At 55.4% G+C, this 13,347-nt stretch overlaps 1 protein-coding gene across 3 annotated transcripts in view; it reads left to right on the forward strand.

Annotated features, from left to right (window-relative positions):
• Positions 1–13,347, forward strand: part of LOC144942691 (endothelin-converting enzyme 2-like) — an 80,165-nt gene that overhangs the window by 29,602 nt on the left and 37,216 nt on the right. Inside the window, exon 1 of one of the 3 annotated variants that reach the window (XM_078869521.1) lies at positions 9,520–9,790. The exons of the other annotated variants lie outside the window; for them this stretch is intronic. Coding sequence (XP_078725647.1) covers positions 9,755–9,790 — 36 coding nt within the window. The 5' untranslated portion in view covers positions 9,520–9,754. Of the gene's footprint in view, positions 1–9,519; positions 9,791–13,347 lie in introns of those variants that run through there. 3 annotated transcript variants of the gene reach the window in all.

Below are 13,347 nucleotides of genomic sequence, written 5' to 3' on the forward strand. Positions count from 1 at the left end.
TGCCTGGATTATCCTCGTAGCACAAGTAGCTACATATATAGTAGTAGCTACACATGTAGTAGTAGCTACACGTGTAGTAGTAGCTACACATGTAGTAGTAGCTACACATGTAGTAGTAGCTACACGTGTAGTAGTAGCTACACGTGTAGTAGTAGCTACACGTGTAGTAGTAGCTACACGTGTAGTAGTAGCTACACATGTAGTAGTAGCTACACATGTAGTAGTAGCTACACATGTAGTAGTAGCTACGGGCCCTGCACTTTCAAGCTATCAATTCCGGTTCAGTGATTCTGCACTTGCTCTATTACTGTAGTACAATACCGCCTTCAACTTTTATGAACGACTGGGTGTTTAAGGTTAGCGATTTGTCGTATTATCTCGTTGTAAAGCAAATGAAAAAAATACAATTACTTTACTATGCAAGTAAAACATTTGTGTTTGAATAATTACGTGTGTTTTTTTATTATTTAAGGCCCCTTTATAACGTAAGCTACAGGCCCCGCACTAGCTTCATCCGGCACTGCTCGTGCGGCGTTCTGGCATCCACAGGTGCTACTCGCTAACAGCACTTGGCCCAACAGCCTGTTAAAGTCTATTGGAGGTTGGGGAACCTTTATCTTTGTTTATGTGTGAGTTTATGAACGTGATAATCTGCGGTGCCTTTCGTGCGTGGGTACGTGGATGACGAGGGTGAGTGTTTACCTGTGGGGTGTAAATTGGCACTTGCTCACAGCACCTGGCCTGTGGGTACACGGGGAATATTTGTCTGTGCACGGAGCAGAGTTGTATAGCTTGGTACGCTGCCGCAAACTACGAACCCGGTGACCTCCGGTTTTTCCCTCCACATTTAGAATCAACATCACGCGTTTAGAGTCTTTGGCTGCTATATATTTCCACGTGATAACCCACTTGGTTGAGCGATCACTTGTGGCCAGGTGGCTTCTGACAAAGAGCTACGCAGCTCAGTGGAGCCTTACCTGGTAAAATAAACTAGTTTAGTTTAAGATTAGACTCCCAGCCTTGCTCAATAACCGGCAGCAAGCGGAAACGTGGACCTGTCCTGGGCCTCCTCTAGGTCCACTCAGCCTTAATTGAGTATCCATCATGGTATGTGAACATGAGCGTTGAAGAGACATTGGTGGTGCTGTCCACACCACCCCCTCGTCAGGTGCTGTGCCGGCCAACAGTCTACGATCGCCACGTTCGATACTTTGTGCGAGTGTGTTCGTGCGTACGCGCGTGTGACTGAGGGGCAGTAACGCAGTGCCGAGCACACTGCTCCTGAGTTGGGTTCTCGCTCATGGCCAACTATGGTGACGAATATCTGAACCGTTCGACTTTGCCTTCAATGAGTACCTCGAGCGGTTTGTAAAACAGTAGCTCAGGGGAGACAAAGGTGGCTGGGTGTGGTGTTGGCCATCCACCTCCCCATATGTCGTGCCCGCCTTAATAGGTGCTCGCTTACAGCACTTGCCCCAACGGTCTGTTAAGACTATGTGGGGGGGGATCTTTGTCTTTGTGTTATGACCAATATAAAATGTACAGGGGTGAGTTTGTGCTGCCCAATCTGGTGGCCATAGACTCACGATGTTGCAGTACAAGGCGAAGCGTTAAACGAACACTCCGGACAGCTGAGTGCAAGGCAGAGTCCACATTGCCGAGTATAGTGATTGCTATTGAACGGTGTCTTGACACTTTTGAAGAAATTTCCCACACCGAGCTTCGAAGGGAGGGAAGTGGATACGTCACGTGCCGCTGGTTTTGATGTTGCTTTGTTGATTGGTGTGGCGAGGTTGGTGGTCGCGGTGGTGATGGTAGGGGAGATGACTTCTGTTGAACTTCTTTTGCACCGTACGTAGCCAACCGTGCTAATCGGAGCCGCCGTGCCTTCACACCCCCCCCACCCCCGAGCGAGCGTGTTCCCCAACGGCGCACGGAAAAGAACCACGCACAATGTCTCATTCTTTGCACGGATCCAGCGTGTTCAATGGCAGGAAGAGGGGAGAGTCAATTGAGGGTGGAGGGAGAGACGGCGGCTGGGTCGGGATAGGGAGTTGTGGATGTTGCGTGCGCGTGTGCGGGGAGCGGTGGTCCAGCGGTTAGCGCTGCGCTGCGCTGACGACCCAGCGACGACCCAAGTTCGACTCCGGCTCACGGCAAACAACTCCAGTCACGATATGAACCGGTTCTGGGCCTCCTCTAGGTCGACTCGACCTTAAATAAATACCTGCTGTGTTGTGTAAACATCGCCACTGGGGAGACAAAGGCGGTGGGGCGTGTTGTCGGCCACCCACCCCCTCGTGTGCAGTGCCGGCCTTCATAGGCGCTCGCTAACAGCACTTGCCACAGAAGTATGTTAAGGCTACACGGGGGATCTTGATCATTGTTAGTGCGTGTGAAAGTAAGGGGTTTTGCACACTGCACTTTGACCCTGGCAACCTAGATTACATTCCCAGCCATGAACAACATCAGTGGGCAGTAAACCGCAGTCGACCGCTGTGGTCTGCGCTCCTCCAGTGGAGGAGAAATACCCCAAAACAGTCCACGAACTCTCTGCAGCAGAACCCCTCTCGCCGTGGCCACCACACCCCGGACACTGCCGCCACCGAGATCCTGGACGTCACCGCTGCCACGCGCACGGGCAGAAACATCGCTGCCAAAGTGCTGCTAGGGGCCGCACATAAATGACGTCACGCACCTGGGGGTGGGGGGGGGGTCAGATATTTGTGCCGATGTGTGACGAGGGGGGGGGGGAGAAATGTGACGTCACATCAAAATGCGCAACTTTAAATAAATATAGACAACACGTTCTACTTAATTAAATAGACGTTTTGATAAATGTTTTCTTCTACAACATCAGAGTGCAGCGCCACATTAAATACGCACTACAATGACAATAGTTTAAAGCGATTTATTTTTTTTGGGGGGGGGCCAGAGCTTTGTGATGTCATATTTGAGGGGGGGGTCTGACTTTTTGTGACGCCGTGTGACGATGGGGGGGGGGTCAAAACTCGTCTAAAATCGCGTGACGTCATTTATGGACGGCCCCCTACACATTTTTTGGCACCTCTCCATAGACAATTGATTCCCGTTTCTGCTCGGCACGTCATTTGTTTTGTGGCCCAATGAATGACGGCAGACAATGGTGGTGTCGGCGGCACGGCTCGCCCGCAGCCTGTTGAAGGCTACACGAGCAGCATCTTCTTCTTTATTCTGCACGTGCTTGTCGAGCAGTTGAGATGACTGCATCCGCCAGTCAGCTCAGTCCGTCAAAACCCACGGCACGACCTGGGTCTGTTCCATGACCTCCTTCCTGCCAACCGGTGCTGTGCACTGCGCTACGAACCCGGCGACCCGAGTTCGATTCCCGTCTCCCGATTTAACCTCGTTTGGCAAGCGCGTCGCCACTTTATTATTGACACCGCTCGCGACCTAGCGCTAGGTAGCTAGCGGTGTCAATAATCAACTCAACGTCGCTGACAGCGTCGTCCGTCTGCTCTCGTTATCCGTCGCCTCTCAGCCTCCACCACCTCCACCACCACCACCTCCACCACCACCGCCGCCACCACCTCCACCACCACCGCCACCACCTCCACCACCGCCGCCACCACCTCCACCACCACCGCCATCACCGCCACCACTGCCACCACCACCTCCACTACCACCGCCACCACCGCCACCACCTCCGCCACCGCCGCCACCACCACCACCACCTTCACCACCGCCGCCACCACCACCACCTCCGCCACCACCGCCACCACCACCACCTCCACCACAGCCACCACCACCACAGCCACCACCACCACCCACCACCACCACCCACCACCACCACCCACCACCACCCACCACCACCACCTCCACCACCTCCAACCACCACCTTCACCACCGCCCTGGACGTCGCTCCGATTGACGCCGTTTCGATATTCGTCGTCGCCGTCGCATCTTTCAGGAACGCATCCCCGACGTGAACCGGGGTATTTGCTGCATTTGAATCGGTACAGGGCCTCCCCTAGGTAGACTTCAGCCTTGAACGAATACTGTGTACCTGGTGAGGTGTCAAACAAAACCATCGGCACTGGGGAGACAAAGGCGGCCGGGCGTGTGCCGTTCCAACCTTCAGCTAAACATAATTTCATAATGTTTTTGGTTTCAGTCAATACCAGGGATCTCTATCTGTGTGTGTGTGTCTGCCTGTGTGTGTGTAGCTGTGTGTCTGCCTGTGTGTCTGTAGCTGTGTGTCTGCCTGTGTGTGTGTAGCTGTGTGTCTGCCTGTGTGTGTGTAGCTGCCTGGGTGTGTCGCTGTGTGTGTGTGTAGCTGTTTGTGTGCCGGTTGGAAACATTTAGGCTGGCCTGCCTACGATCCATCCTGGGTTTAACCAGGCTGGATTGTGTGAGGAGCTCACAAATCCTTGAAAGATCTGGGCAAAGTCCCATCGGTGAGCTCCTCCGACAGGCAAGGCTGCGTTGGCTGGGTCATGTAGCCCGCATGCCCAGCCACCGCATGCCTAAACAGCTTTTGTTTGGCCGGATCGAGGGGGCTAAACGGGCGCGGCACGGGCTACAGAAGAGATGGAGTGATGTGGTACAAGAGGACGTGGAGCTGAGTGGACTTCCGATTACTGGTACCAGCAGTGTCAAGATCGGCCTCAGTGGAGGAGGCTCGTGAAGGACGCTACTGAGCAGTTGGAGGCAGTCGCCCTCCAACAACAACGGAGGGTGGAGGAGCGACGCTCACAACAACGAGCGGAGCGCCGGGTGGCTAAAGCACATCAAGTTGGTACAGTAGGGGGCACAGGTGGTGCATCAGCCAGTCATCTCGGTCATCTCGGTCAGTCGACCCGTGGCACCTGCTGGGTCTGCCCTGTGACCTCCTGCAAGCGGGCGTTCGACACTTCACGTGGCCTCAAGGTGCACTTGGCCTGGCATAAGCGTCGTGGTGACGTCACCGCCACTTAGTGGCGAATGGCGGTTGTTGTGTGTAGCTGTGTGGTGTAGCTGCCTATGTGTGTAGCTGCCTGTGTGTGTGTGTAGCTGTGTGTGTGTAGCTGTGTGTGTGTAGCTGCCTGTGTGTGTCGCTGTGTGTGTGTGTAGCTGTGTGTGTAGCTCACTGCGGAGGAGAGGCTGCCACTCCTCTGTCGGGAGCTGGACCGGTACCGCCTGGATCTCTGTGGCATTCAGGAGGTCCGGTGGACCGGTTCTGGCTCCTGCCACCATGAGGGGTGGACAGTCCTCTACTCGGGGCAGGAGACTGCCAAACAACAGGGTGTGGCTCTTCTTCTGAACAAAAGAATGAAGGGGGCGTGGGAGCGTGGCGGTGAGGTGTGGGAAGCTGTAAGCCCCAGGATACTTTGGGCTCGCCTTCCCATCAACCAGAGGCGAGGAGTGGTGGTCGTGGTTACTTACGCCCCCACCGAAGACGAACATCCGTGGAGGGATGCAGGCAAAGCCGATGAGTCAGACGCTTTCTATGACCTACTGTCACAGGTGCTGGCTAAAGTGGCCACTCGGGACAGAGTCATCTTGTTGGGTGACTTCAATGCCCGAGTTGGTCATGATGCTGGCACCTGGTCTGGAGTGATTGGAAGGCATGGGCCAGATCAGCTCAATAACAACGGTAGGAGGCTGCTAGATTTCTGTGCAGCCCATGGGCTTGTAATTACCAACACGCTCTTCCGGCATCGGCACATCCACACAACATCATGGATGCATGCCGGGTCCAAGCAAGAACATCTGCTGGACTACGTAGTGACGGACCAGCGGATGCGAGCCCATGTCCTTGACACCAGGACCTACCGTGGAGCTGATCTGCCCTCTGACCATCGACTAGTCATCTGTAAGATGCGCCTGCCATTCTTCCACTCCGGTGGTGGGTGTACACCCAGGATCCCATTCCAACCAAAAGTGGCCTGGTCTAAGTTAGCTGATGAAAGTTGCAAGCGAGAATTTCATCATCGCTTGCAGCTGGGGTTGGCATCGTCCCCCACTCCACCTGATGTCGAGGGTAAATGGGCGAGGTTTAAGACTGTGACTCATGCAGCTGCAATGGCTGCTTTGGGTACGCGGTCCAGACCTCCCCGGGAACCCTGGCTGACGGAGGAGGTGTTCAGGTTAATTGAGAAAAATCGACAGGCCCACTCTCATCGCCTACAGCATCCCACGTCAGAGAATGAGGAGGTTTACCGCAGCCTTCGCTCGGAGGTTCGGAGAGCCGTAAGGCGCTGTAAGGATGGGTGGTGGTCGCGGGTTGCTGAGGAGATGGAGTCTGCCTCAGTGGCCCGCGATCACAAATCACTATTTAACTCCATCAAAAAAGTAACCTGCAGCGCCACACCTATTACCATCATTAGAGGAAAAAACGGTGATCCAATCTCCGACCCCCAGGAACAGGTTTGCAGATTTGCTGAGCATTTCTGTGAGGTCCTGGGGGAGGGAAAATCTCTCAGCCAGGAAAACATCATGGCACAAAGTGGGGATAACCCTGCTGAGGCTGCGGTGCCTCAAATATTGGAAGAGGTCACCCCCTGTGAGTGGCTGGCTGAGGTACCGGCTGTTGAGGAAGTACTGAGGGCGATCCGGAGTCTGAGACCAGGGAAGGCACCGGGCAGAGATGATCTCCCAGGCGAAATGCTGAGGGAGGGTGGCGTTTGTGCACAGACTGCCCTATATGACATCATAACAACAGTCTGGACCACTGGACGGGTTCCGCAGGACTGGAAGGATGCCCTGGTGGTCCCCCTCTTTAAGAAGGGGGACCGCACAGACTGTAACAACTACAGGGGCATCTCACTCCTCAGTGTGCCGGGTAAGGTCCTGGCAAGGATTATTCAACATCGCCTTGCTAGGCATGCTGAGGAGAGGCTTGCGGAGCCCCAATGTGGTTTCAGGAAAGGGCGGTCCTGCACAGATGCCATATTTTCTGTCCGTCTGCTACAGCAGAGGTGTAGGGAATTCCAAAAAGACCTACATCTCTGCTTTATTGACCTGGTCAAGGCCTATGATACCATCAGTAGGACTGGGCTCTGGGTTGTTCTTCGTGCTTTCGGAGTCCCTGACCCTCTGCTCACGATCATTAAGGACCTTCATGATGGTGAGCGGGCCCGGGTAAAACTACGTGGCCGGGAGTCGGAGCCTTTCCCTGTACACCTTGGGGTGCGACAGGGATGTCCTCTGGCTCCCACATTATTTAACATCTATTTCGACTGCGTAGTTCGTGAAGCCTTCAATAGCTGTACCGGGGGAATTACCATTTGGTACAGATATAATGGGAGGCTGATCGACGCCCGGGTGCGATCAAGGGATGGCTCCCTATTGGTCAACCACGTTATGTATGCCGATGATTTGGTAATAGCTGCTCATTCAGAAGAGGAGTTGGAGACGCTGCTGCTGAGGCTGGAGTGTGCCACTAAGAGGTGGGGCCTTACCATCAGCCCCACCAAAACTAAGCACCTGCCTGGGTATTTTGTACCATCGGGCACTCCGCCCCCACAACTCCCAATCGGTGATGGGGCAGTTGTGGAGAGAGTAGAGAGTTTCCCATACCTGGGCAGTGTGCTCATGACCAGCTCCAGTTTATCAGCAGAGGTCTCACTCCGAATCAGTCGAGCGGCAATATCTTTTCATCGGTTGCGTAACGCTGTGTGGAAGCTACCTGGTCTGTCGCTCCGCACGAAGCTTCAGGTCTTCTCGGCCACGGTCATTCCCTCCCTTCTCTACGCTTGCGAAACGTGGACCCCCCTAGTGGAGCATCTTCGCCGGTTGGAAACATTTAGGCTGGCCTGCCTACGATCCATCCTGGGTTTGACCAGGCTGGATTGTGTGAGGAGCTCACAAGTCCTTGAAAGATCTGGGCAAAGTCCCATCAGTGAGCTCCTCCGGCAGGCAAGGCTGCGTTGGCTGGGTCATGTAGCCCGCATGCCCAGCCACCGCATGCCTAAACAGCTTTTGTTCGGCCGGATCGAGGGGGCTAAACGGGCGCGGCACGGGCTAGAGAAGAGATGGAGTGATGTGGTACAGGAGGACGTGGAGCTGAGTGGACTTGCCGATGACTGGTACCAGCGGTGTCAAGATCGGCCTCAGTGGAGGAGGCTCGTGAAGGACGCTACTGGGCAGTTGGAGGCAGTCGCCCTCCAACAACAACGGAGGGCGGAGGAGCGACGCTCACAACAACGAGCGGAGCGCCGGGTGGCTAAAGCACAGCAAGTTGGCACAGTAGGGGGCACAGGTGGTGCATCAGCCAGTCATCTCGGTCATCTCGGTCAGTCGACCCGTGGCACCTGGGTCTGCCCCGTGACCTCCTGCCAGCGGGCGTTCGACACTTCACGTGGCCTCAAGGTGCACATGGCCTGGCACAAGCGTCGTGGTGACGTCACCGCCACTTAGTGGCGAATGGCGGTTGTTGTTGTGTAGCTGCCTGTGTGTGTAGCTGTGTGTGTGTAGCTGCCTGTGTGTGTGTAGCTGCCTGTGTGTGTAGCTGCCTGTGTGTGTTGCTGCCTGTGTGTGTAGCTGCGTGTGTGTGTAGCTGCGTGTGAGTGTAGCTGCCTGTGTGTGTAGCTGTGTGTGTATTGCTGTGTGTGTGTGTAGCTGTGTGTGTGTGTTGCTGCCTGTGTGTGTAGCTGTGTGTGTGTGTAGCTGTGTGTGTGTGTTGCTGTGTGTGTGTGTAGCTGTGTATGTTGCTGCCGGTGTGTGTTGCTGCCGGTGTGTGTTGCTGTGTGTATGTTGCTGTGTGTGTGTGTTGCTGTGTGTGTGTGTAGCTGTGTGTGTATGTATGTTGCTGCCTGTATGTTGCTGCCTGTGTGTGTGTTGCTGCCTGTGTGTGTAGCTGCGTGTGTGTGTTGCTGCGTGTGTGTGTTGCTGTGTGTGTGTGTAGCTGTGTGTGTGTGTAGCTGTGTGTGTGTGTAGCTGTGTGTGTATGTATGTTGCTGCCTGTGTGTGTGTTGCTGCCTGTGTGTGTAGCTGCGTGTGTGTGTTGCTGCGTGTGTGTGTTGCTGCGTGTGTGTGTAGCTGCGTGTGTGTGTTGCTGTGTGTGTGTGTAGCTGTGTGTGTGTTGCTGTGTGAGTGAGGAAAGGGGGTGGATTGTTGTCGGCAGAGGTGAAGGAATGAGGAAGTGGGTGGCGGCTCACTCCGCAGTGTCGAGTGACAGCGAGGGGGGTGGCGGTGCTGTTGGGGGTGGTGTTGGTGGTGGTGTTGGGGGTGGTGGGGGTGTTGGTGGGGGTCGTGCTGTTGGTGTTGTTGGTGGTGGTGTTGGGGGTGTTGGTGGAGGTGGTGCTGTTGGTGGGGGTGGTGGTGGTGCTGTTGGTGGTGGTGTTAGTGGGGGTGGTGCTGGGGGTGGTGTTAGTGGGGGTGGTGCTGGGGGTGGTGTTAGTGGGGGTGGTGCTGGGGGTGGTGCTGTTAGTGGGGGCGGTGCTGGGGGTTTTGGTGGTGGTGTTGGTGGGGGTGGTGCTGTTGGCGCTGGGGGTGTTGGGGGTGGAGGCTTTAACTGCGCTCACTGCAGCCCGCGCGCTGTGAGCCGTTTCCTCCAGGCGCACACAGAGCGCGCGCCCTGCAGCACCTCCACCACCACCTCCACCACCACCGCGGTTCCTGCTGTGCCGGTGCACGTGTAGCCAGCGTCACCCCCACACACCCGCGGCTCCCCTTCACAAGAAACGCCTCGTTTTTAGTAGCGACTTGATCTTTGAAGACACCGGGGGAGGAGCAGGAGCAGGTTTCTCTGTGTCTCTCTCCTCTCTCTCTCGCGCCGTCTCCGCAGTCGGCAATGGCCAAGAAAGTCCTCTACGTCCATTTGACCGGGGTGAGTTTTCTTTTTTAATTTTTAGTTAAATGTTTTTGTTATAGCAGCGGGGGGGGGGGCATGGCGCTCCCCCTGCTGCTTTGAGTCGATTGAGTTGAGCCTTTCCCGGGGGGGGGGGGGGCGCTCATTCTGACTAATGGGGTTGGTGTGTGTCTCGGTGGTAGGGAGACAAAGGCGGCCGGGCGTGGTTCTGGCCACCTTACCCACCTCGTGTGCCGTGCCGGCCCTTCATAGGTCGACTTTGATGTGTGTGTGGTGGTGGTGGTGGGGGTGGTGGCGGTGGGGGTGGCGGTGTTGTTGGTGGTGTTGTTGGTGGGGGTGTTGTTGGTGGGGGTGTTGTTGGTGGGGGTGGTGTTGGTGTTGCCCTTGGCGCTGCCTCCGCTCTCCGAGCCAGATGCACCACGTTGGGTGGACAACCTCAGCCCCGGGGCGAGGGCACAGGCGGAGCGGGCGTTACCGCTTTGCCCCACATCCCGCATGCCTCGTGTCAACCCACCGGGTGTAGCTCCCTAATTCCTGTTAAGGTGAATTGAGTGCTCGGGTCCATACGACCTACAGCCGGTCAAACAAAACAACCGTTTGTCTCCGTTGTGTTCTCCGTTGTAATGGGACTTTGTTTGGATGAACATTGAGATTGATATGCGGCACGTGGTGACCAATAAGATCTGAATTGGTCTGTAACAAGGTAGGGAGGGCACTGACGAGGGGTGAACAGGTGTGCTGTCGAGCTCACGCGTGTCCTGGCGGTGGTGGTGTTTTAAATTGGGCGCGCTCGCTGGAACATCGCTCGCCCCCAGCAGCCTGGACGGGGATGGAGGGGGGCGGTGCTCTTTGTGTTCTTTGCGTTGTGCGATTGTGTGACTTCTCCCCTCGCTCTGCTGCTGTGGGACGTGAACACGTGGGGTGGGGGGCTGGTGGTGGTGTGAGCGAGTTGGAGCACAGCGCCACGAGCCTGGTGGTTCCCGAGTTCGATTCTCACGTTTCAGCGACGATTGTCTGAACCTGTCCTGGGCCTCGACTAGTGACCCGGTGCTGCGTGTGAAACATTGCCCGCTGGGGAGACAAAGGCGGCCGGGCGTGGTGCTGGTCACCCACCCCTCGTGTTGCCGTGCCGGCATTCATAGGTGCTCGCTAACAGCTTCTTGCCCCAACAGTCTGTTCAGGCTACACGGGGGGGGGGGGTCTTTGTCTCTGACGTGCAAGTGTGTGCAGCCGTTTGCCAAGCCCGCTGCTGGGTCTGGGGGGACATGCCGCCATGTCGCTGTTCACCGCGGGGTTATTTGACCATATTTCGCCACGCTGCTCCGTGTGGGGGTTGGCGACGGCGGGGAGCATAGATGTCGGGGCCGTAGTGCGATACAACGCTGGATTTTACTCAAACTGCCCTCGGCCGAGAGAACGGAGCACAATTAAATTAAGCGAGGTCGTTTTACGAATGGGCGACTTAAGGCATCAAGGTTTAAGCATTCAAAGGAAATGTGATGCTGTTTCAGCTTCCCAAAAAATCCCCTCGTCTCAACGAGGCGGTCGCGGGTCGCTTCACACCGTCACCCGTCCTCATCAGCAGGGCTGCAGCCGCTGAGCGCCGATGCCACGCGGCGTAACCGGGAGGCGATGTGGGCATGTGCCGTGGTGAATACGACGTGGGGCACAGCCCGGGAGATTTGGGACATTCCCGGTCGTGATCAGAAAGAGGGAATTTGCGTCTCCAAACATCATGGCTGTCAACCCATCACGGTTTACCACGTATTCTCGTACGGGGAAATAGAGTTTTCAGGTCCATACGGTGTACAGCCGTTTCAATACGGGCAACATATTTTGTCAATTTGTTTGTGTTTCTCCCTTGTGTTGGGACTTTGTAGGATGAACGTTGAGATGTATAGGGGGCACAGGGTGACCAATAAGGTCTGAATTGGTCTGTAATAAGGTAGGGCACTGATGAGGGGTTGACGGCTCTGCATTTTGTTGCAGCTGTAATTCAACTCACAGCCACTTTGTCACTTCACGCACTGGGTGATGACGGCCTTCCCCATGCCGTGTCGGGGGGGGGGGCTGGCTTGACCGTACTTCACCACGCCAGTCAACGCGGGGATGTTGACGGATATCGAGAGGGCCCGGGACCGGTTCGGACAACTTCACCTTCTCCGTGATGTTGGCCACGGCCGGGATTTGAAGTCAGTGCTTCGATTTAAAGCTTTCGTGACTGCAGGGATTCATCTTCTTGGTTCTTTCGGTAAAGTCACGTAGAATGGAAATAATAAAATACTAAAAATGAAGCATAATAAAATCATTCTCACGACGTTTCGGCCACAACGCAAGCAGCCGTCCTCAGGTGAAGAACAGGTCTGTCGAGAAGACAGATTCTGAATGACACACTCCAGGCTTGGAGCGTCTATTTAAGCTGGGAGGGAGGAGGAAGAGCGCCTTGACATGCGCCAACCACTGGCCCACCGATTCGCCCACACTTGAATTAATATGAAACGAATGAGAAGGTAACGGCGGTTAATAGTTTAGTTTATAGTCTCGTTTGAGTGGAACAGGGTTACATTAATCCCTCTGCAAGTCGCTCAGGTTAACTTGGACCCGGTAGCTTTTGCTTGAAGCAATTTCACTCCGGTAAAAAAATAATCACTTGAGTTTCCACCGCTCTGCCAGAGCAGCCGGCGGCGCATATGATTGCAGCAACTACGAATGATTGAGCAGGGGGGCTTTTTGACTTGGCATGGTTGAGCAGTATCTCCTGGTGTGTGGGTTGTTTTGCTCGGCATTGTATTGAATAGGATGTGCGCACTGAGTGTCTCTGTGCGTGTGGATAAGTGACGATTGTCTGAACCGGTCCTGCGTCCTTCCCTAGGTCGACTCGACCTCAAATGAGTACCCGGTGTGGTGTGTAGTAGACGTCGCCATTGGGGAGCCGAAGGCGGCCGGGAGTGGTGTGGGCCACCCCGCCCCTCGTGCGCCCCGTGCCGGCCTTCGTAGATGCTACTCGCTAACAGCACTTGCCCTAACAGTCTGTTACAGGCTACACGGGGTATCTTTGTCCTTTTTGCGTGGATAACACAACAATGGTGAACGTTTGAACTGGCCTAGGTCGACTCAGCCGTAAATGAGTGTCTGGTGCGGTGTGTAGACGTCGGTGCTGGGGAGACAAAGGCGGACGGGCGTGGTGATGGCCGCCCACCCCCTCCCTCGTGTGCCGTGCCAGCCGTGATAGGTGGTCATCTAGCAGAACTTGCCCCAAAGAGACTGCTAAAGGCTATACGGGGGACCTTTGTCTGTATACGAGCCAGTTCGTTCAGCCGAGCCGTGATGGGATTTGTGTTCAATCCCCGTGGTTTCTCGTGACACAGCGGGGTGGTGGGATATTCGTCTCAGGCTTGATGACTCCTTAGGAAGTGGAGGTGATTGAAATAAATGAATAATGCTCCTGGAACAACAACCACGGGTGTGAGGCCGGGCATGTTGTGTGTGTCCATGTGCTCTATCGCATTAGTCCCGCACCCAGTAGACGTTGGGCCAACGTCGGAGTTTGGTTAGAACTGTTGGTGCGACGCTGG

This window comes from Lampetra fluviatilis, chromosome 28 (assembly GCF_964198595.1).
Source record: "Lampetra fluviatilis chromosome 28, kcLamFluv1.1, whole genome shotgun sequence".
Lineage (NCBI taxonomy): Eukaryota > Metazoa > Chordata > Hyperoartia > Petromyzontiformes > Petromyzontidae > Lampetra > Lampetra fluviatilis.